This window comes from Camelus ferus, chromosome 12 (genome assembly GCF_009834535.1).
Source record: "Camelus ferus isolate YT-003-E chromosome 12, BCGSAC_Cfer_1.0, whole genome shotgun sequence".
Taxonomy (NCBI): Eukaryota; Metazoa; Chordata; class Mammalia; order Artiodactyla; family Camelidae; genus Camelus; species Camelus ferus.
The window spans coordinates 22,679,060-22,699,958 of NC_045707.1; the positions used below are offsets into that span (position 1 = coordinate 22,679,060).

General features: G+C 57.1%; 2 protein-coding genes across 5 annotated transcripts; one reads left to right on the forward strand and one right to left on the reverse strand.

Moving 5' to 3' along the window:
- Nucleotides 1-86: 86 nt before the first annotated feature.
- Nucleotides 87-6,255, forward strand: NAB2 (NGFI-A binding protein 2). Its single transcript, XM_032493151.1, is given in 8 exon segments — nucleotides 87-474; nucleotides 1,959-2,541; nucleotides 2,543-2,833; nucleotides 3,271-3,404; nucleotides 3,726-3,777; nucleotides 3,873-4,005; nucleotides 4,211-4,402; nucleotides 5,388-6,255. Coding segments are annotated over 8 exon segments (1,578 nt in total). The 5' UTR covers nucleotides 87-391; the 3' UTR covers nucleotides 5,498-6,255.
- STAT6 (signal transducer and activator of transcription 6) lies at nucleotides 6,195-19,855 on the reverse strand. 4 transcript variants are annotated; one of them, XM_006182244.3, is made up of 22 exons: nucleotides 19,246-19,843; nucleotides 16,559-16,695; nucleotides 16,011-16,149; nucleotides 15,635-15,718; nucleotides 15,060-15,198; nucleotides 14,883-14,935; nucleotides 14,561-14,709; nucleotides 13,843-13,974; nucleotides 13,534-13,722; nucleotides 13,119-13,209; nucleotides 12,874-12,996; nucleotides 12,184-12,276; nucleotides 11,646-11,852; nucleotides 10,195-10,289; nucleotides 9,962-10,098; nucleotides 9,485-9,631; nucleotides 9,204-9,267; nucleotides 8,987-9,097; nucleotides 8,703-8,795; nucleotides 7,852-7,917; nucleotides 7,631-7,759; nucleotides 6,195-7,541 (listed from the first exon to the last, which is right to left on the reverse strand). In XM_006182244.3, exons 2-22 carry the CDS (start codon nucleotides 16,672-16,674, stop codon nucleotides 7,355-7,357), a joined length of 2,544 nt encoding a protein of 847 aa, XP_006182306.1. In that variant the 5' UTR covers nucleotides 16,675-16,695; nucleotides 19,246-19,843; the 3' UTR covers nucleotides 6,195-7,354. The 4 variants fall into 4 exon arrangements, with proteins under 4 accessions (XP_006182306.1, XP_006182307.1, XP_032349040.1 ...); XM_006182245.3 differs by having other exon boundaries at nucleotides 13,119-13,206; nucleotides 19,246-19,838; XM_032493149.1 differs by having other exon boundaries at nucleotides 6,216-7,541; nucleotides 7,631-7,768; nucleotides 19,246-19,855.
- Between the last annotated feature and the right edge of the window lie 1,044 nt (nucleotides 19,856-20,899).

The window sequence follows — 20,899 nt, forward strand, 5'->3', positions numbered from 1 at the left end:
ACACCCCCTCCCCCTAGTCTCCACCTCGCTCCGTCTCTCCGCCGCGGCGTCTCCACCGCGGGCCGGGCGGCCCGGCGCCCGCCCCCCGCCCCCGGCCTCCACCCCCGGCTCGGCCCACGCCCTCCTCCCGCCCCGCAGCCAGCACTGCGCCGGGCCTCGCTCCCCGTGCGTCCTGCGGGGGTGGAGGCGCGGAGAGGCGGCAAGCGCAGCCGGGGAGGGGGGGGCAGAGGCACAGACAGAGGCGCGGAGGCTCGGAGAGAGGAGACGTGGAGGGAGGGACGGAGCCCGGACAGCGGCGGACACGGCCTCGCGCGCCGGGAAGAGCGCAGCGCGCAGCAGGCGCCGAGCGCCGGGCACCGAGAGGAGCATCCCCGGAGGTCTCCAGCCGTCCATGCACAGAGCGCCCTCCCCTACAGCCGAGCAGCCGCCGGGCGGAGGGGACAGCGCCCGCCGGACCCCGCAGCCCAGACTCAAGTTAGTGGGCAAAGGGAAGAGCGGCAGGGAGTGGAGATGGGTGGAGCTGGACTCGGGAAAGGGGTCCGGAGGGCGGAGGTCGAGGAGAGGACGAGGGGAAGCGGAACGGGGGTGGGGGGTGGAGACTGATGGAAAGGGGGTGCGTCTTCGAATTAGGGGGCCCTAGGAGCAGGCAGAGATCTGATGAATCTGGATGTGAAAGAATAGTACCTAATTCTCCTTTCCCCGTTTACTCTGTGGGCATGACCTGGCATGTGAGCCCCCTGCAAAGAATGTGGGGGCTCCCAAGAGCCAGGGGAAGCCCTGGAGCTCTAGCTGGCAGCAGTGCCAGGGGAGGGCCGCTCAGCTGGCTCAGTCTGTCGTAGGCATGGAGCGCACAGCCCGTGCGTCCGGGAGAAGCCAGAGCCTTTGAACCAAGAAAGCATCAAAGGAGCTTTGCAGAAGTCGGGCTTGCCTTAGGCGTCCCTTTCCGTTTCTATACCTTTATTTACAGCATAGGGAGGGAAGTTTCAGTGTGCAGCCCCTCCCTCAAGAGGCCTTGTGTCGCTCCCCCACTCCACTTGAAGATGTGGGTGGAAAATGAGGGAGAAGATAGGCGGGAGCCCCTGGCGGTTTTTCGCCCACAGACGCTACCAGTGTGGGAGTGTGTGGGGGCGGAATGGGCCCCAGAGCAGAACAATTGAGGCACTCCTACCCTCCCCTGTGCCTGAGCTGAAGGGATGGGCCTACCTACAGAGCAGGTGGGGAAGGCTACTGCTGGGAGAGGTGCCAACTGGGGGGCACTGGACAATTGAGAAGCGGTGGGAGGTCCTGGGGGAAGAAAGCAAGAGTGCCCTAAGAATGCCTAATCCGTGGGAAAAGCTGAGCAGGAGTGGAAAAGGGGGAGTGGAGCAGGGGTCTGCCTGGTTCTCTGAGTGAGAAAGGGCAGGAGAGGGCCCCCCATACACACACACGTCTCAGCCACATGGGCAGGATGCCCTGGGGGAGTGCTGCTGGCCAGTAGTGTTCCCAAGTGCCCACTGTAGGGAGAATGGGGGTCTTACATTCACCTCAGTGCAGGAAGTTAACTTGTGTAATGTTGAGATGGCTGGGTGTTTGGGGTGGAAGGTTAGGACTGTGTTCTGGAAGAGAGGATGGTCCAGCCATCCCAGAGGTGTGCTGGTCGGCCTCACCACTCAAGGTCTCCTTGCCCCAGGCCTGAAAGGTAAAATCTGAGGACAAGGCTCAGAGCCTTTGAATTCTGCGAAGACTGGTCTGGCTTCTGGTACTTCTGGCAAGTCTGGGATGGCACTGGCAAAGCTGTGCCTCTGAGCAGTGCTGATTCTCATCGTCTGTGGTCAGGCCTGGGCATTGGGCACAGAGAGCATTCAAAAGAGGGGAAGAGAAGCAGGCAGGAAAGAAAACAATTGTGAGTGTGGGGAGGTACCCAGCAGGGGGACTTATGCTGATTGCCCTCCTCTCTCTGCTGTGCACCTCCTTCTCAGGCCCAGTGCCCGAGCCATGGCCCTGCCTCGGACACTGGGGGAGCTGCAACTGTACCGGGTCCTGCAGCGCGCCAATCTTCTGTCCTACTATGAGACCTTCATCCAGCAGGGAGGGGACGACGTGCAGCAACTGTGTGAGGCGGGTGAGGAGGAGTTCCTGGAGATCATGGCGCTCGTGGGCATGGCCACCAAGCCCCTCCATGTCCGACGCCTACAGAAGGCACTAAGAGAGTGGGCCACCAATCCAGGGCTCTTCAGCCAGCCAGTGCCTGCCGTGCCCGTCTCCAGCATTCCGCTCTTCAAGATCTCTGAGACTGCAGGGACCCGGAAAGGGAGCATGAGCAATGGGCACGGCAGCCCGGGGGAAAAGGCGGGCAGTGCCCGCAGCTTTAGCCCTAAGAGCCCCCTTGAACTTGGAGAGAAGCTGTCACCACTGCCTGGGGGACCTGGGGCAGGGGACCCACGGATCTGGCCAGGCCGGAGCACTCCAGAGTCTGATGTTGGGGCAGGAGGAGATGAGGAGGCTGGCTCGCCCCCATTCTCCCCACCTGCAGGGGGAGGAGTCCCTGAGGGGACTGGGGCTGGGGGGACTGGCAGCAGCTGGGGCTGGGGGTGGTCCGGATCGACTGGAGCCAGAGATGGTACGCATGGTGGTGGAGAGCGTGGAGAGGATCTTCCGGAGCTTCCCAAGGGGGGATGCTGGGGAGGTAACATCCTTGTTGAAGCTGAATAAGAAGCTGGCACGGAGCGTGGGGCACATCTTTGAGATGGACGATAATGACAGCCAGAAGGAAGAGGAGATCCGCAAATACAGCATCATCTATGGCCGCTTTGACTCTAAGCGGCGGGAGGGCAAGCAGCTCAGCCTGCATGAGGTGAGGATCCAGCCTCCCAGGATTGTTCTTGACTCCCAGGCCTTGACCTACTCACCTCTGGGAATCCTCACACTCTCCAAGTCTGTTTTATTGCTCCTTGACCAGGGTCCCAGGCCCTGATCCCCTCCCACACCTCCCAGCTGCTGCAGTGCTTCCCTCCCCGACTGAGGGGGAAGCAGAGACACAGGCAAGAGCCCAGCTGTCCAGCTCCATGCTGCTCAGGACCCCCCAGGAGTGGAGGAGGCCCCAGGCATTCCTAGGGAGCTGTGGGCGCTGACCTCTGTCTTCCTCCCGTCAAATGTGCCTGTGTGGTGTCTAAACCCAAGCAAGCATCTCACGACGGGCCTCATTTGTCTGGTGGTGAAGGGGAGTGCGGCGGTCTGGGCGAGGCGGTGGGCAAGGTGGGGTTCTCACTGCTCTGGCGGCCCCTTCTGCAGCTGACCATCAACGAGGCTGCTGCCCAGTTCTGCATGAGGGACAACACGCTCCTGCTGCGTAGGGTGGAGCTCTTCTCCCTGTCTCGCCAAGTGGCCCGAGAGAGCACCTACCTGTCCTCATTGAAGGGCTCCAGGTGAGACCTCCTTCTCCAGGTCCTTTCTAGATCAGAATCCTGCCAAGGAGCTGGGTCACGTCTTACTCTCCAGTTCAGGTGCCACTAGGCCAGCTTCCCACCTGCCTGCATGTCCTGCCTTTGTCTGAGGCCTGGCCCCTCCTCCCGCCCATCTCAGGTTTCCTCTGCCCCCCACGACAGTAGTGCCCAAGCTGGGGACTCCTGCTTAGCCAGTGTCTTTCCAGAGTCTTGAAATGATACGTGTTCCCCGCCAGATTCTGTGTCTTGGCCACCATGTGTCCCTCCCCAGCCTCATCCTCCTATTCCTCTCCATCTTTGCAGGCTCCACCCTGAAGAATTGGGAGGGCCCCCACTGAAGAAGCTGAAACAGGAGGTAGGTTTTCCAGGGTGTATATGGCGGGGTTAGGGCAGCCTTCCCCGACCCCCTCCCTTGCCAGGTCCTCACTTCCCCATTTGGGGCATCCACAGGTCGGAGAACAAAGTCACTCTGAAATCCAGCAGCCTCCCCCGGGCCCTGAGTCCTATGCACCCCCATACCGCCCCAGCTTGGAGGAAGACAACGCCAGCCTGTCTGGGGAGAGCCTGGATGGACACTTGCAGGGTAAGTGTGCACAGAACACTCCTCTTTTCATTGCGGGCGTGGAAGGTGTGGGAGGAGGGAGCCAGGAGGCACCTGCCTGGAATAGGGTTGGGAGGCCTGGCTGGATGGGGGCAAAAGAGAATGGGCCTTTGGGTCTGGCTGTGCGGTTGAGGGAGGGGGTTCCATTGACTGTAGTCCCTTACCTGACCCGTGCCCATGCCCACAGCGGTGGGGTCATGCCCAAGGCTGACGCCGCCCCCTGCTGACCTGCCTCTGGCATTGCCAGCCCATGGGCTGTGGAGCCGCCACATCCTGCAGCAGACACTGATGGATGAGGGGCTGCGGCTAGCCCGCCTCGTCTCCCATGACCGCGTGGGCCGCCTCAGCCCCTGTGTGCCTGCGAAGCCGCCTCTCGCAGGTGAGGCAGCCAGCAGTGCTGTCCCCAAGGACCCCTGCCACCCAGGCCCCATGCAGCAATCCTGGTGTCCTGGGGCCAGGTGGGAGGAAGAGGGATGCGGTCACCAGAGAGGGCAGTAGGATGGTGTGGCTCCAGCCAACCAGGCCTTGGGTTGAGGAGAGGAGGACCCTGCAGGGCTGTTCCCACTGGGGAGGGTCTGACCCTAATGGAGATCTGTAAAGGGGGCTCTGAGGGGAGCAGGGCAGGGGCACAGAGGGTGCAGGGCGAAGGGGAACACGAAGGACAGCTTGAATAGAACTTCCAGCAAAGCAGGAGTGTGGAGCAGGCTAGGAGTTGAGGTGGGGCTGCCAGCTTGGAATTGGAGGAGCCCAAAGGGGGATGTTTTGTGTGTGGATGGGGGAAGGGGGAGTAGGCAAGTCGGCCTGCAGAGGGCCGGGCAGCGGCTGGGCTGAGAGTGACGCACCAGACAAAGCCACCAACCCTGGCTTGGTATTTTTAAACTGTGCGTGGGTGGGGAGTGGGGGCGGGGACTGAAAGGGGGGCTCTTCTTGAGGGAGGAGCTGGGAGGCTGGCTTCCTGTGTTCCCCCTGACTTGGCTTCTAAGAAACTTGGGGGGCATGGTAGGGTGGGTGGGGCCTGGGAGGGGGCCAGGGAGGAGTGGGGGTGGTAGAGCCTGCGAAGGGGGAGGGGGAGAGGTCAGAGCCAAGCCGCCCCCACAGCTCCTGACTGAACCAGAAATTCCAGCAGAACGGAGGCGGGAGAGACAGAGAAAGAGAGACACATACAGAGAGCTACACACAGCCAGAAAGGGGAGGGGGCGCACACACTTCGGATGGAACCCCCCCTGTACACGAGGTGGGCAGGAAGCAATAATTCAATAAATCAAGCTCATCTTCACAGCCTTATTACCCCCGCCACTGTTGTCAACCACCTTCCTCTGCAGCAGTCCACCCCACAGCCTGCTAACTGCGCCTTCTCCCTGCAGAGTTCGAGGAAGGGCTGCTGGACCGGTGCCCTGCCCCAGGACCCCATCCCGCTCTGGTGGAAGGTCGAAGGAGCAGCGTCAAAGTGGAGGCTGAGGCCAGCCGGCAGTGAGGGGCAGACTGGTGTCTTGAGACCCAGGGCCCTGGGCTTCTGGCTCACACAGACCCCTACACTCTGAGTCCCTGGCATCGAGTCACAACCCTGGATCCTTTTGCGGCCCTTCTCCTGCCTCCCTATCTGCTCCATGGGCGTAGAACTATGGGGCTTCAAGCAATAACGAGCAGGGGCCTGGCGAGAGGACACAAGGAGGGTGCATGGTGCCCCCTCACCCTTGCCGAGAACAGCGCAGCAGGGACTCTGCCTCCAGGACACTTGGGGTTCTCCCTTCCCTTACACAACATACTCCTATCCTCTCTAGTTTGAACCAGTGGTGTGAGCAGTTGGACTCGGTTTGAACATGGGGGAGAGGGGGACTTCCCTGGGAGGGTCCAGCAGCTAAAAATGGAAATGTTTCCCCCTAAAACTGGGGGCCTGGGAACACTGGACCTGCTCCTCCCCTCTGCTCCCCCATTTTTGTGCTTCTAGTTTGTTTCTTTAATTTAACAAGTGCTGCAGTTTGCCCATCCATCCAAGTCCTCTTTCCCCCAAGTCCTCAGCAGTTCTCTCCCTCCTGCCCTCTCTGGGGGGGTGGGGGGTGGGGTCCCCCTCACTGGCTTCCTCAGGAGGCCTGGGTGGACTCAGGGTCTCCCTCAGCTGGGGGCTGGACTGCAGCACCTGTCTGAGCAGTTAGAGCGTCTTTCTTTTCAGATCGTGTACAGTAGATTATTTATTTTGTTATTTTGGAATAAAATTTATTTTATGGCTTAGGATCTATGACCCCGAAGATGGAGAGAGGGTGGCATGGGGCAGGGGAGTGCAAGGAAGCTGGCAGTGGATGGAGGAATAGAAAAGAAGCAGTGTGTGGGGCCCCCAGTGCCCAGAGAGGACCACACACCTGGGCCTGGGCCCCAGCCTCTGGGCAGGATTGGTGGTGTTGAGCCACCAAAGCTACAGCCATACGCAGATGTCACAGCCACATAGACCCACCTGGGCATGTACTCAGAGCTGAGTACTTGTGGGGTAGCATATGTAGAGAGACCAGCATACTTGCTGGTGACTTTTGTGCAGTGTCTCACACTTCCAAACTTGTCATACAGGCAAAATCAGAGAGGCACATTTTCTATGTGGCCATACAACTACCGTGTGTGACATTATGTATTAAGTCTCAGGTACACACACTTGCACACAGCTATACACAAGAAATTCAGCCCTTGTACTTGTGTACAATCTCATACACATAACCAGAAGCCTCTATTTGACTGGCAAGAATTTGGAGTTGTTTGGGATTTGTGTTTTAATTTGAGCAAAACCCACATCAGTAACCAAATGTATAGACCACCTGCCTCCTACGCAGGAGGAGTTTAGGTCTCCTGAACTGCTTTCCCATCCCCCCAGGGCTGGGACTCAAGCCCATACCGTCATCCCCAGTCTCTGGTACAAGAGTGTGCATGTGTCTGCGTGTTTCTACATGTGCATCCTGAGCCCTGGCTCCGGGTGGGTGGAGAAGTCCTCTATGCCCTCACCAGTGCTCTTGCCCAGCCCCCTTCCTGCTCAGCCTCACCTTCCAAGGAGAGCTACGTGTGTGTCCTGCATGTGCAGGCATGTTGGGGTGTATCTCACTTGGAACCTGAATTTCCCTTCCAGTATTTGGAAGTGAGAGGGCAGGGGTGTGTGGTGGGAGGGAAAGAGTAGATATGTTCCACCCACTGCACATTCTCCTGGCAAAGTCTTTTCCCCCTCACCAGGGAGTAGGTGGGGATAGGAGGACATCCTCCCCATTGGCTGCTTGGCAGGAGCATGGGCAGTTGTCCAGAGCAGGTCCAACGGGGGCAGAAGAGCTATCTCTCTGGGCTCCCCCTCCAGCTGGAATCACCAACTGGGGTTAGCCCTTAGGTCCATGTGGGACATTGAGATCCCAGACTGCCCATAGTGAGAGGGCTGCAGGAGGGGCTGGGCTCCCAAGGACCCTCCCCCTGACTCGCCTTGCCCCTGCAAGAGCTTAGTGAGGTCCTGTTCAGTGGGAGGCAGCAAAGGTGGGTACATGTCTTCACTGACCCTGCAGGGAGGAAGAGGGGAAGCAGTTGGGATAGGCAAGGCACCCACTCCTCAGCCCCTACCCAGCCTCACCCTCAGGCCACCACTCACCAGGTGCTTTGGGGGAACCCTCCCACAGGCTGGCTCAGGCAGCTCTCTTCTGCCATGGTCACATCTGAGCAGAGCAGGGGCTCAGGGCTGGATACGGGATGCTCCTGAGGCTGGCACGGCAGCAGGCCCCTGCCAGGCCCAGAAAAGTAAATAAGGTGGAGGAGGGGGGAGGCTAGGAATGAATGGGGAGCATGGGATCAGGACAGGGGGTTGCCACTCACTGTGGGTGAGGTTGGTCAAAGGGCAGGCTCATCTGGCTCAGGTTAGGGGGGATCTGCAGGTGAGGTCTGGAAGCACAAAGGAGGGCAGTCAGAGAAAGGAAGGTTGGGCAAGGGTAACGTGTGACAAAGTCAAGACCACTGAGTGAGGAAACAGAATTTCCAGCTCCTCATCCTGACTGCATAGCCTTGGGCGAGCCATTTCTACCTGTAATGATGTGTATGCACTGGGGACTGGGGGTAGTGGACAGAGAAGGGCTAGATTAGTTAATTTCCAATGTTTTTTTGAACTCTGAAATTTGGTGGTTCTAAGTCCCCCAGTCCCCACCCCTATGTCAATTCCTAGGAGGGGAGATGTTGCACCTTGACCGAGAGTTAATAAGCACCTGAGTGCTACATAGGGAACAAAACTGTCTAAGCCACTTCAGGGCCAAAACAATTAATAAATGAAATCAAGACAGCAGACAAATGACAGTAGATTTCAGGGGCAGGAGAGGTAATAATACTACATAGCTCTTGCTGTGAACCAGGTACTACGCTTACTTTGCACATATTATGAGCTCAGTTAACCTTCACAGTCACCCTGGGAGGAAGGTATTAGAATGATCATCGTTATTCCCCATTTTACAGACGAGGCATCAGAGTTAAGTAACTTGCCCAAAGTCAGCAAGTGGTGAATCTGGAATTTGAACCTTGACCTTAGTCACTAATGCCCCAATGGAGTGGACAGAGTGACAAAGGTGTTGGTTTTTTGCCTCCCTTTCCTCACAGAAGAGCCTCTCCTGACAAATCCAAGTGCCTGTTCCCCTTGCAGGTGGGTATCCCGTCCCATCCCCCAGAGATGCCCCACTTACTCCGGGAAGGCTGGCAACACACTGACGGATTCTTCCCGGGAGAGGGCTGGATATGAGGGGATGGGGTGAGAGTGTGGTGGGTACACCTGGGGCCTGGGGAAAGAAAGCAGACCCCTGATGCCAGCCCTTCTCCTGGACACCCCCACCCCCTGCCTCAAGATAGCGAATCCCGTTCAAGGAAAGGGAAGTTCTCTGCTTCAGCCCCCAGTGCCAGCTCTCCCAGTTGCCCGTGCTAAAGCCCGTCTACACAGACCACTCCCATTCCCATCTCTCAGGCTTCTTACACCATGTCTGGGCCGAGCTGCATGTTCATGGAGGAGTCAGGGGCCATTCCAAGATCGTAACTGGGGACTATAGTAGGCATTTGGGGCTCTGGGGTGGGAAGTGGCTGGTCCCTGGAGGAGGGAAGAAGGCACCTGTGACTGACCAGAAGTTGATGCCATCACCTCTTCCTGCAAGTAAGTACCAGGCCCCACCCACCATCCACATCAGCCCACTCACCTTTCCACAGTCATCTTGATCGTAGCTGGGACATAACCCCTGCCATCCTTACCCATCTGCTCAGCTGTTGTGGGGAGGAAAGGAGAGCCATGGAATGCTTCAGGGTTAGGCAAGAAGGATGGTGGAAAAGGTGGGCATGGCTGATAGGTAGATAGAAGAAGTCGGGTGACAAAAATGGAGAGAGAAGTCAGGGATAACACACAGTGGGCAGAGAGGGGGCAGCTGGGAGCAGGAAGGAGATGGACTACAGGAAGGGGTCAGAACTGCCAGCTCCAGCTCACGCTTGTAGTGGCTCCGGAAAGCCTCGTCCTTGGGTTTCTTGGGGTAGAGGTTCTTGAGCTGAGCAAGGTCCCGGATCCGGTCCCCCAGCGAGCGAATGGACAGGTCTTTGGCAGAGAACGGCTGAATGTTCTCTATCTGTGGGGAGCCTACAATGGGAATGAGACCCTGTGTCCCCTCTGTCCAGACTTTCTTCCCCTTCCCCACCCTCCCTCCAGCACTGGACTCATTCTCAATCTAGGCGAGGGGCTAGGGTGGGAGTCCTGAGGGAGAGAGAGCCACCAGTCTCCACTCCCCCAGAGATCACAGTGGGAAGGTAAACATTTAGACCACAGGAGGAAGAAGAGAAGACGCTGGACCTAAGGAAGAACTTCCTGAAGGTCAGGGTTGGTTTCAAGGAAGACCAGGAGGTTTCCTTCCTGGGAGAAACCCCAGAGGGCACAGGCACAGAAGCAGAGGACCGGCTAGCGTGACCTCACCATCCTGGCCCCGGATGACATGGGCAATGGTGATGCCTCCAATCTCTGAGTCACTGAAGCGAAGAAGAAAGGTTCCGTCAGGCTCGTTGAGAAGAAGGCTAGTGACGTACTGTTTGCTGATGAAGCCAATGATCAACCTGGCCAGGATAAGAGAGACGATGTGGGCAGGGGCACAGGGTATGAAACGGGAGCTGGAGGTACAGCTGCTCAGGCCACTTGGGGCAGGGACTTACCGATCTGACCAGTAGCTCCGGAGACAGCGTTTGGTGAGGTCCAGGACACCATCGAACCACTGCCAAAAGGTGAAGCCACGACCCAACAGGATCTCCTGTGGGGGGAGGGGAAGCTGGTGTGTGCACGGGAGGGCCAGAGCGGGAGCCTGGTTGGGGCAGGCTCCGGGCTGTGAGTGCCCACCCGACAGAGTCACAGGGCTGAGGAATCACCTGGAGCCGAGACCCCATCAATGACAATGGTCAACCTTACCATGTGCCAGGCACCGTTCCAAGCCCTTTCCATAAATTAATGTACCTGAATTTTACAAGCCTGTGGAATAGTCCTATGACTATCCCATCTTACAGACGAAGAAATGGACGCCTAGAAAGGCCGAATAACTTGCCCAGATCCACACAGCTGGTGAGAAGCAGAGCTGGGATTTAGCCCAGGAAGTCACAACCACCGTGCTCCACCCCTCCTGAGTGAGGCTGGCGGAAGTGGCGTCCAGAGAAGGCAGCTTGCGGGGTGTGAGTGTCCTGGTCCCCTTGCTAAACACATCCTCTGGTCATGTGGGTTTTTCTTTCTTCCTTTTTTTCTAAGAGATCAGTACATGACTGCATTTACCCAGCTGGTTGTCAACCAGACCTCCTCTTTCCCCTGCTTTTGTAACAGACTTAGTCCTGACCCGTCTTATTTTGGAGGCAGTAAAATGTAGTAGCTAAGAGCAAGAGTCAGAAATACGGGGTTCCAAGAGGGGAGGGTGTAGCTCAGAGGTAGAGTGCATGCTTAGCATGCACGAGGTCCTGGGTTCAATCCCCAGTACATCCGTTAAGTAAATAAATATACCTGATTACCTGCCTCCCCACCAGAAAAAAAAAAAGAAGAAGAAGAAGAAGAAGGAGAAACAAATATATAGGGTTCCATTCTAGCCTTGTCACTAACTTGCTGGGAGGCCTTGCACAAACTACTTAATCCCTCTGAGAATCAAGTTCCTCCTCTGTAAAATGGGGGTCCTAATAGCACCTACCACAAAGGGATGTTGGGAGGATTAAATGAGACAACATGAGCGAAGCGCTAAAGCACAGTGCCTCGCATATAGTAAGCTGTCAACACATGGTAGCTGGTATCACTGCATATGTCCTTGTGGGATTTCGTCCCGGTTTTTGCAACAGGAACTATTTTTCCAATTGGTCAAAGTCATTTTGAATCAGAGCTGCATTTGCACACAATCTGGGTGAGTCATGCAAATCACTGCCAAACACAGAGGACAGAAGGCCCCCAGACCACAACCTGGCGGATGCCAGAGAGCTGAGGGGTTTTCCTGCCTGGGGCGTGACAGAGACCATCCTGCGGGGCGGGTAGGACATTGGGAAGATCCCAGCGGTTGGTCTCTGGGCAGGGGTTGGCGAGGTCCTGAGTACCCAGGGATGAAGGGCGTGGGGGTAGGAGGTCCGAAGGGCAGGGGCATGACCTTGTTGAACTGTGACCAGGACACAGAGCGGTGCTGGAAGGCCTCCATGCTGAGGCTGTTGTCGTTGAAGATCTTCTGGGCCAGGAAGAGGAAGTGCTCTGGGAGTAACCCCCGGTTGGTCCCCACTTCAGCCATGAACTTGAGGTTCAGAGTTTCACACATCTTCTCCCAGGGCACCCGCTCAGCCACCACAAAGGGCACACGGTCCTGGGGGGAGGGGAGAAGGAAAGGGCACCTCAGGCTGACATCCCCGTTCCCCCTCAGGAGCCCCTTCATCCTTCCCACCTCCCCAAGGCTGCCCCTCCCCAGCCTTGTCCCCCTGAGCTTGCTGACGAAGGTGGTGCTTTTCCAGCAGCAGTTTAGGGAGCTACAGCATGATAGTTGCCAGGACTGGTGTGAAAAGAGGTCAGAAGGACTAAAGCAAGCCTATGAGAAGGAATTAAGTTCACTCTCATTTGAACGTGGATGCCACCCGACCAGCCTGCATCCCGCCCCCCATGTTGGAGCCCCTTCCGCCCAACTCCAGGTCTTTCCTTACCATCTCAGAGAAGGCATTGTCCCACAGGATGGTGGCTTTGGCGTTGTTGTCTTGGTTGCCATGGACGATGACCACCAGGGGCAGAGACAGGGCCTAAAAGGAGTGAGGAAAGGGGGATTCTTCTTACTGGGGCAAGAGGCTTCTGCAGAGAGCTGGCCCTGAGCGTGCAGGGAAGCTATTGGCCCCCACAACACAGATAAGAGCCCGTGGGGTATCATGGAATGCTTTCTGAAGCTCAGTTAGGGCCTTACTGTAGAGAAGTGGTTATAAGTCAGTGCTATGGAGCCAGACCTCCAGATTTCAAATGTCAGTTCCAACAACTTAGTAGCTGTGTGACGTGGGCAAATTACTCAATTTCTCTGTGTCTCAATGTCCTCATCTGTAAAATGAGACTAGTAAAAATATCTACCCCATAATGTTATTGTGGAAACTGTGTGTGTGTGTGTATGTGCGTGTGTGTGACTTAAAACAGTGCCTGGTCTATGAAGAATGTGTAGTTAAGTGCCAGTTGCTCCTCCACCATCAGTCCCTGGCATGTGCCCTCCAGTCCACTCACCCGGGCCCCGGTGCGCACAAATCCCAGACACCCAGGGCCTGGCAGTCGTGAGGAGGGAGGATCCAGGGCCCCAGGGTGTGGCAAGGAGGGGCACCCGGGATCCCACCCTGCACAGGGCTGGGGCCTCAGTTCACCTGGAGCTGGATGGGGAGTTTGCTGGGGCCGAGCGCGAAGCTGGTGGAGAAGAGCACAGCACACTTCTCCTCGGTGACAGACTCGGTGCCCTTCCGCTCACACCGCTTGATTTTCTTTAGAAGCTGCCAGTGGGGTTAGGGAGAAGGGGGTGAGGGCAGGGACTGCTTCTCCTGGGCTCCCAACATCCTCTCTGAGGAGAGACCCTGGGCCCAGAACCCCGCCCACCGCTCCCGGGAGCTCTCACCAGGTTCTTGAACAGGGCAGAGCAGCAGTTCCCCGGGACGCTGTTCTCCAGGGGCACAGTGTTGTTGATGATCTCCCCGGTGCTCTCTCTGCTGGGGCAAGACGGACGGACAGTGGCTTATCCCAGCTGGGCCGGGGTGGCAGGAGCCTGCGTCCCCGGGTGGATAGCATGGACTACCAGCCCCGATCTCTGCCTCTCCACTTTTTAGGAGGGGACACCCCATCTTAGCCAAATTGTGATGCTCCCACCCCCATTCCAGCACTGACGGGTCCCTCCCCTTCCTCTGCCCTGACCAGTCCTGGTTCCCACCACCCATGGTGCCCCCTCCCCATCATTCTCCTCCTCGTAGTGCCAGTCCCCCAGGCTCCTGTGGCCTCCACCCCTCTCCCCCAGGCCCTCTCCAGTCCCAGCTTACGCTCCAGCCCCAGGCCCCTGGGGCATGCTGAGCTCCCTCGCCTGCTTCTCTGTTACCATGTCGGCCCTGACCAGCGGAGGCTTGGCTGGGGTGCCCAGGAACCGCAGGCCCAGCAGGAATCGCACCCCGGCCTGGAACTTGGTCTGAGTCTTCAGAACCTGGGGTGGCTGCTTTTCCACCAGGAAAGAGCTGGGAGGAGTGAGGTGGACACAAGGGAAGTTAGAGTCTGGGTCCCTCCTAGTGCCCTCTCCACCACTCTGACCCTCTTCCCTCCTCGGGGTCTGCTCTAGGCCAGCCTGGGACTTGTACCTGGTGACCAGTGTTCGCAGGACTTCATCCAGCCGGCTAATCAGTGCTGCCCGGGTCTTGGGTTCAAGCTCCCCACCAGCCGCCCCCACTTCCTGCTGCAGCTGGGAATAAATCTCCACCAGCTTCTCACACCTGGGGCCAGGACAGTGGTCGGGAGCACAGGATTCAGGCTGCCTGCTCCCGGCCCAGACCCCCTCCACCTAAACCCAGCAAGAAAGCAGGACCGTGTGTGTGGAGGGGTGGGATGGGCAGTGGATGTAATTGCAAGGCACCTGGGCTGAAGGGGTTCTGGCACCTGCCTTGGCTCTGGGGAGGTTCTTTCTTGGTGTCTGAAAGCCCTGTGAAAACCCCGCTGCCTCTTCCCTGGGCTCTGGTACCCAGGTCAGCTGCCAGCATATATGATGCTTTTGCACATATTGAAAGGTGCCTCACCCAACAGACCAAACAGAAAAAAGCTTCCCATTCTTCTGGGCACGGGGCTTGAAGAGAAAAGTGTGGCTTGGATGAACTCCTGCTTGTGCCCCCTCAGCTGGGCACACATGTGCAGGATGCGACCTGAACAACAGTGTGCGAGGCTCTGCTGGAACTGCTACTCTGAGCCTTGGCCCACCCCAAGGCCCCTGGCCTGGTTCTTCTCTCTCAAACCTGTGGATCCTCCAGTGGGGACAGCAGGTGCCCACCCTTAGCCCACCCTCTTCCCTGCCAGCCCTGTCCCAACCTCTCCTGTAGTGGGGCCAGGCTCTCCTCAAAGGGTGCGCCATTCCCTGCCAGCTGCTGCTGCCGTTTCCAAATCTGGATCCTCTTCAGCACCAGGGCCTGGGCAGCCTCCAGCTCCCCCACCGTCTCCTGCAGCAGCGTGGCCAGGGCCTGCGGGCAAGGAGGCTCTGAGCCAGCGCCACACACTTCCTCCTCACTCAGCTCCCGAAGGTAGGGCTCTCCTTCTCACCTCTCTGAGCTCTCACCTCCATCCCCCCACAGACTTGAGACCTCTCAAAGTCTGCATTTTGAGCTCCATCTCCACATCTCAGTCCATTACTCACCTCACTTGGCCCAGTCCCATTGGTCGGAGTTTCTATCAAGCTGTGCAGAGACACTAAGGGTAGGGGCAGAAATCAGGGGTGCAGATAGATTTGAGGTTCAGTCAAGGTTGAGGTCCAAGAAGGGAGCACTCCCACACAACCCAGAGCCCTCCTAGGGCTCCAGGCCCTGGCTCCCACCTTGGCCAGCCTCCGCCCCCGGCTGCAGGGCTTCTCGGAGAAGGTGGGCTTCCCCGACTCGGTGCTGCAGCCTCCCCAGGGCCGTGTTAAACTTGAGCTCCTCCTGCTTCCAGTGGAAGGGCATTGGCAGGTGGTGGAACTGCGCAGGAGGGACGAGGGCCAGAGGGCAGGAAGTGAGACTCACCCCTTTACACTCAGCCTCCACTACCTAAAGGGGTGCCGACCGCCAGGCTCTGCAGCGAGGGAGACAGACCACACCCCTTGTCTGGTTCCCCTCTCTCCTTTGACAGTTCCTCCGAACCTTTTGGAATCTCCTGAAGATAAGACTTCTCTCCTGGCAGAATCAGCTCCTTACCACCTGCTCTCTTCTCCCCAGGCCTGACTACCCCAAGTCCCTCATTTGAAGCTTTTCTGAGCTTAGCTTGGGGCTCACTCTGACCCCAGGAACCTCCTTTGGTCATCTTGGGCTTAGAACACTGAATCTTTCCTGAAGTTCAAATTCCTTTTAGCTTGTCATGGCTCAGGCTAAGGTCGCAGGGAGTTGAGTTGGGGTGGGAAGTGGGGTATCACAATACCTGTTCCATAACGGCTTTTTTTTCCCCTTGAAGGATGTGTCTGAAAGTGGCCACTAGCTTCAGGGGATCCCTCTGATATATGCTCTATAGGAATGAAGGGTGGTAGACAGGGTTAGCCTGGCTCTTCCCATGTTATTCTCCCCCTCCAACCCCCCCGCCCGCTCACACATGCACTGAAAGGCAGCACAAATGTAGACTCCAGGAGTTTTCACGCAGTTGAATGCTTTAAAATCTAATTTGCTTGCTGGCTAACAGCTAACCACAGGAATATCGGTTTGTTTCCAGGGTCCACCCAATTTTCTTCCAGCCTCCCATATTCACCCCAGCTCCACTCCAGGCCCCACCCCAGCCTTATCCCCTACCCTCCTGCCCCCACCTCCAGGGCGCTGATGTGTTGCAAGATGGTGCTCCCCTCCCCCTGCTCTCCAGCTGAGGCCTGAAGGCGCTGGATAGTGGCAGAAAGTAGGGCGCTGGCCATGTCACAGCAGAAGGTGTCTGAGCCGACAAGGAACTCCCTGCGGGAAGATCAGGATAAGGCAGCTTCGGGTCAGGGCTTCCTCAGCTCCACTGACCCTTTACCCCACAGCAAACAGCTCAGCAGCTCCTTCCTCCTCCTATCCTCCATACCAGCCATCTGCAGCCCTCACCCATGTCCCTGTTCCCCAATTTTCCAGCTGTTGTGGGAAGTGCCCTTGCCCCAGCTCTGACCTCCCTCATCTTTGGCTCAGCCTCCTAAGGGGATGGGGGACTCCACGTGTCAACATGCATAGTCTGGTTGATGCAGCATAGACTCCTCGCTAAATCTGGGTCACCACACATGGAATAATGAGTCCCAAGTCTTGAAATGGGATGACAAAAATCTAATAAGCTAGTAAGTGGGTGTGGGAGGACCTAGGGGACAAACATGGGGCAGCCAGGACTCACCAGGGCTGGTTCTCCAGCCAGTCACACAGGAGATGCCGTAGGTGTTGGGGAAAGTCGACATAGAGCCGCTGCAGTTTCTCTGGGGGCATTTTGGAGACCAGACCCCACAGAGACATGATCTGGGGTTTGGAGGGTGCCTAGAGGAAGGGAACAAGGCCACTTGAGCACTCTGAGAGGTGCCCAAGAAAGTTGGCCTGTGTTCTGGGGCAGCTAGAGCCCTCCCATAGACCATCCCCTCCATCCCTCACAGCCAGACCGCCTCAGACCGTCCCTGATCAGTGCCTGAGACGAGGTAATGGCTTCAATGGTAGACCCAGGGGTGATGGGGTGGGAGGAGCTGAGTTGCAGCTGGAGGGGTGGGAGACAGGGGAAATGGGGCAGTAGAGAAGGCAGAGGATATGGATTGTAGCTTTAGACCTGGTTCTGGTTCTGTGGGCAAGAAACCTCCCCTCTTTGGACCTTGATCTTCTCATCTATAAAATACGAGCCTTAAATAAGTGTAGAAATTTCTAAACTTTTTAAAGCAGTATAGACAATTTTAGTCTTCATCTGTGGAATCCCCATCATATAAAATTAGAGTTTCTCTGTTGAAAGCAAGTGTGGTAGGCCCAGAATTCTACTGTTTCTTACTTCCCTCTCGCCACCTCCTGACCCCAAAGTTGTCCCTGGAGAAACCCCTCAAACTTCCGGGGCTCCCTGAGATAATTTGAAAACTGGCTAGATGATGAAGAGGGTAATACTAATAGCTACCGTTTATTAAGCACTTTCTAAGTATGAGGCAATGCACTGAGCACCTCGCAACAATTTTTTAAATACAGAATTATCCCCTTTCACAGGTAGAAAAACCGAGTCTCAGGAAGTTTCTCCAACTTGCCAAGGCCACTCAGCAAGCAAGTTCAGACATCAGGATCTGAACTCAGTGGGGATTAACCACCACATTGTGCTGTTGGGGTCTCTTCCAGATCCAAATCCTGTAATCCTAAGGGAGCAGGGCATGGGAGAGAATTGAAGGAGATCTAGCAAAAGGAAAAGTAGAGAGAAATCAGGAAGAAGGTGAGAGAGATTGGAGAAAAAGTGGGGTTAATACGCCTGGAGTGAATAGCCTAGAAGAAGGGAGAGGATGCTAGAGCTAGAAGGCCAAGGGCAGAGAAGAAAAGAGGGCAAGAGGAAAGGAGAGGGGAGAAGATGGGGAGAGGGTTGCATCTCCATTTCTGGGTGGGCTGCAGGGTGGGATGGGTAAACCAGTAGTTTCCCAGGGTCTCTCAGTTCATACTTCTCAAAGTATCCCTCTTCCCAGAGACGATGGAAAGGATGAAGATGGAAACTCCCTGAGTCTCCCCCAACCTGGTAACCCCAAGTCCTCCTGTTGCACTTTAACTTCTCCCCTCTCCCAGAACCCCCAAAGAATGGAGAACAGAGGGTCCCCTTCTCTGGAGACTCCTCCCCCCAACCCATCCGCGTCTCTGTCCCCTTGAGCTCTTTTCTCCCAAAGGCAGAATCTTGCCCCTTCCTGCGCAGGGTCCTCCAGTAGACCTTTCTCTACGCCCCCTTGGGGTTGGGGCACCTTTTGGTCTGTGTTTCAGATTCAAGGGAGGCCACCATTCCTCTCTTCTCTCTTCGTCTCCTGTTTCTTGTGGTGCTCAGACCTTTAACCCTCTCCCTCTACCCTGTTGGGGACTGAAGTGACCCCTAAACCATAGGTAACCCCCATTCCTCTATATTGTTGAGTGACCAGCCTCCCTGGCATGGCCCTGGCTTCACACCTCCTCCCTCACTCCACTCCCAGATATCAGGAGGCCAGAATTTCCCCTACCCCGACCCCGTAACGAGGCTGGTAGCCTGGCCTGCCAGGACAGGGGTCCCCTGTAGACCGGCAGGGAGGGCGGAGCCACGGCGCGACGGGGCGGGGCCAGTGTTCCCCTCCCAATCGGGAAGGGAGACCCGACGTCCAGGATCCTCATCAGCCCGCTTCGCTTCGCTTCGTGGCCTAAACCTCACCTCAATCCCTACATTCCTGAGCCCTCTGACCTTGGGACCACAGGATCAAAAGTCAAAAGAGCGTCTCTGAGCTGCCTAATATGTGTTTGTGGCGGTGGGGGCGGGGAGGGGAGCGGGGAGGTGGAGCCAGTTCAGCATGAGGAGGGTTAACTTCGTGACTCGGCCGGGCCAAGCGTGGAGCAGTTTTGAGGGGGAAATTCCCCCTCCTTTGGGGCACCATGAGGTCTACAGCTGGGGCTAGCTCACTCCCTAGCCACACCCTTGAACAGGAACCTTCACAGGGGCCCCAATAGGGGTTTGTCAAGGACCCACTGTGCTCTGGCATCAACCTTCTGGGAGGGGCAGCCACTTCCCCCCAACCCAGAGAGCAGAGGGGCACCTTCTTGCCCTCCTTCCCCTGCCTTTACATGTCCCTGTAGGGGCGGGGGCGGGGGTGTGGAAAAAATGTCTATGGCGGGTTGGGTGGGGTTGGGGGGAAGTGCTGGGCCTGTACCCACCCCAGATTCCTCTTGGTATTTCGAAAGCGCCAAAACCCAGTAGCACCAGCTACCAACCCCAGATGAAACAATTCCTTGGGACCATCCACTCTGCCCAGGGAGGATCCTGAGAGGCACTCCTCCCAGCCCACCCCCGCCACATACTCATAGTCGAGGCCCCCCACCCTCCCCTCCTTCGAGGCATCCCCTCACCTTGGCAACCCCTCTGCTGTCTTCTCCCTCTCTCAGCGGCCACTGCCAGGCCCCATGGGTCTGTAGCTCTGTCCAGCGGGTTCAGGGCTGGCCCTGCTAGCAACCCCCTTCCATCACCACCACCAAAAAGAAAAAGAAAAAAAAATACAAACACACACACACACACACACACACACACACACACAATCCTCTCCCGTCCTTCCTCTTCAGTGTAAGCAGTGGCTGCCCCAGTCTGCTGTTTCCGGCTTCTCTGACTACCCAGGTCCCTCCCTGGAGCTCTGACGACACAGAGGAGAGAAAGTGGGCTGGAGGAGGAAGAGGAAGAAAATGGGGTGAGCGTGTGTGCCTCCTGTGCGTGAGTATGGAGTGGGGGGAGCCAGGACTGGGCTTGGGGGCCCTGGGTCATGCTAGAGGGGAATCTGATCCCCACTTTGTCCCCCTCAAAAGCGAGCAACTTGTCTTCAGAAAGTCACCTAATATCAAGCAGAGATATGCTGCCCCAAACTGCCTCTCCCATACCCAAACTTTCCCAGGGAGTGGGGTGGGGGTGTTTGGGTTCACAAGGGACTCAGCTCCCCCGAGATCTCTGGAAAAAGAAATCCCTCTGGGCTCTGCGCTCCCTCCAGTGGAGGACCCTGAAAGCAGCCAGGGAGCACGCCGCCGTCTGGAACTCCTAGGTCCTCCTCCCTTCTTGGTGGGGACCGCCTTAGAGGTCCCGTGACCACCGAGGGGAGGGAGTGGGGGAGGGGACCCAGAGGCTCAGAATTCCGGAAGACTCCAGGGGTCTCTTGGACTGAAAATCACCTCTGCTCCTCCTTACAGGGTACTACTCCTCAGACCCAGGTGGGAGCCAGCACAAACTAGAGTTGCTGCCTGTAGATTCCTAAGAGACAAGTTTGAGTAGGAATCGGCTGTGCAGCCTTGGCGAAGTTCCTATCGGTTTCTGGGGTAAACACTGAGACACACCCAGAAATAAACACACACATACACAACTTCCCCAGCCACAAGACCCCCGCAAACACACACAAACACATGCTTACACACACGTGTAGGCAGGCTCACAGACGTGTGGGCACTCAGGGACACAGAGTCACAAGGAGATACACACTCACATACACAAGGCTTGCTCAGCTTCTGAGTCATCATCATAACTAATGGATAGTTTCCGTTGCTTTTGCTGAAGAAGGAGCTGGAGGAGGCCGAGGGACCCAGAGAGGTCTTAGATCCCCAAACCTGAGAGAGGGTGTGGGGAAAGGGTGGCCTCCTGGGGGCAGTGGGAGGTGGTTTCTACTCCCCTCCATCCTCCCCATAGAGGGATGGGCATGGGGGCCAAAGCCAGGCCTATGCTGCCCCCTGGTGCCTGAACTAATTCCCAGAGCCCAGCTCCTCCCCCTCCCATCTATGTGGACAGGCAAGTGTGTGCAGGAGTGCACGTGTGGAGTGGGCACGTGGAGGGGCGGGCTCAGCCAAGCTGCAGAAAATAGCGGTGAAGAACTTGGCCTCTGGAAACAGGCTGCATAGGTTCAAATCCTGCCGATGCTGCTAACTGTGCAACTCTGAGCAGTTTACTCTTTGTGCTTCAGTTTTGTCATCTGTACAATGGAGCAAATAGCTTACCGGGTTGTGAGAGTGAAATGCTGAGAGCAATGCCTGG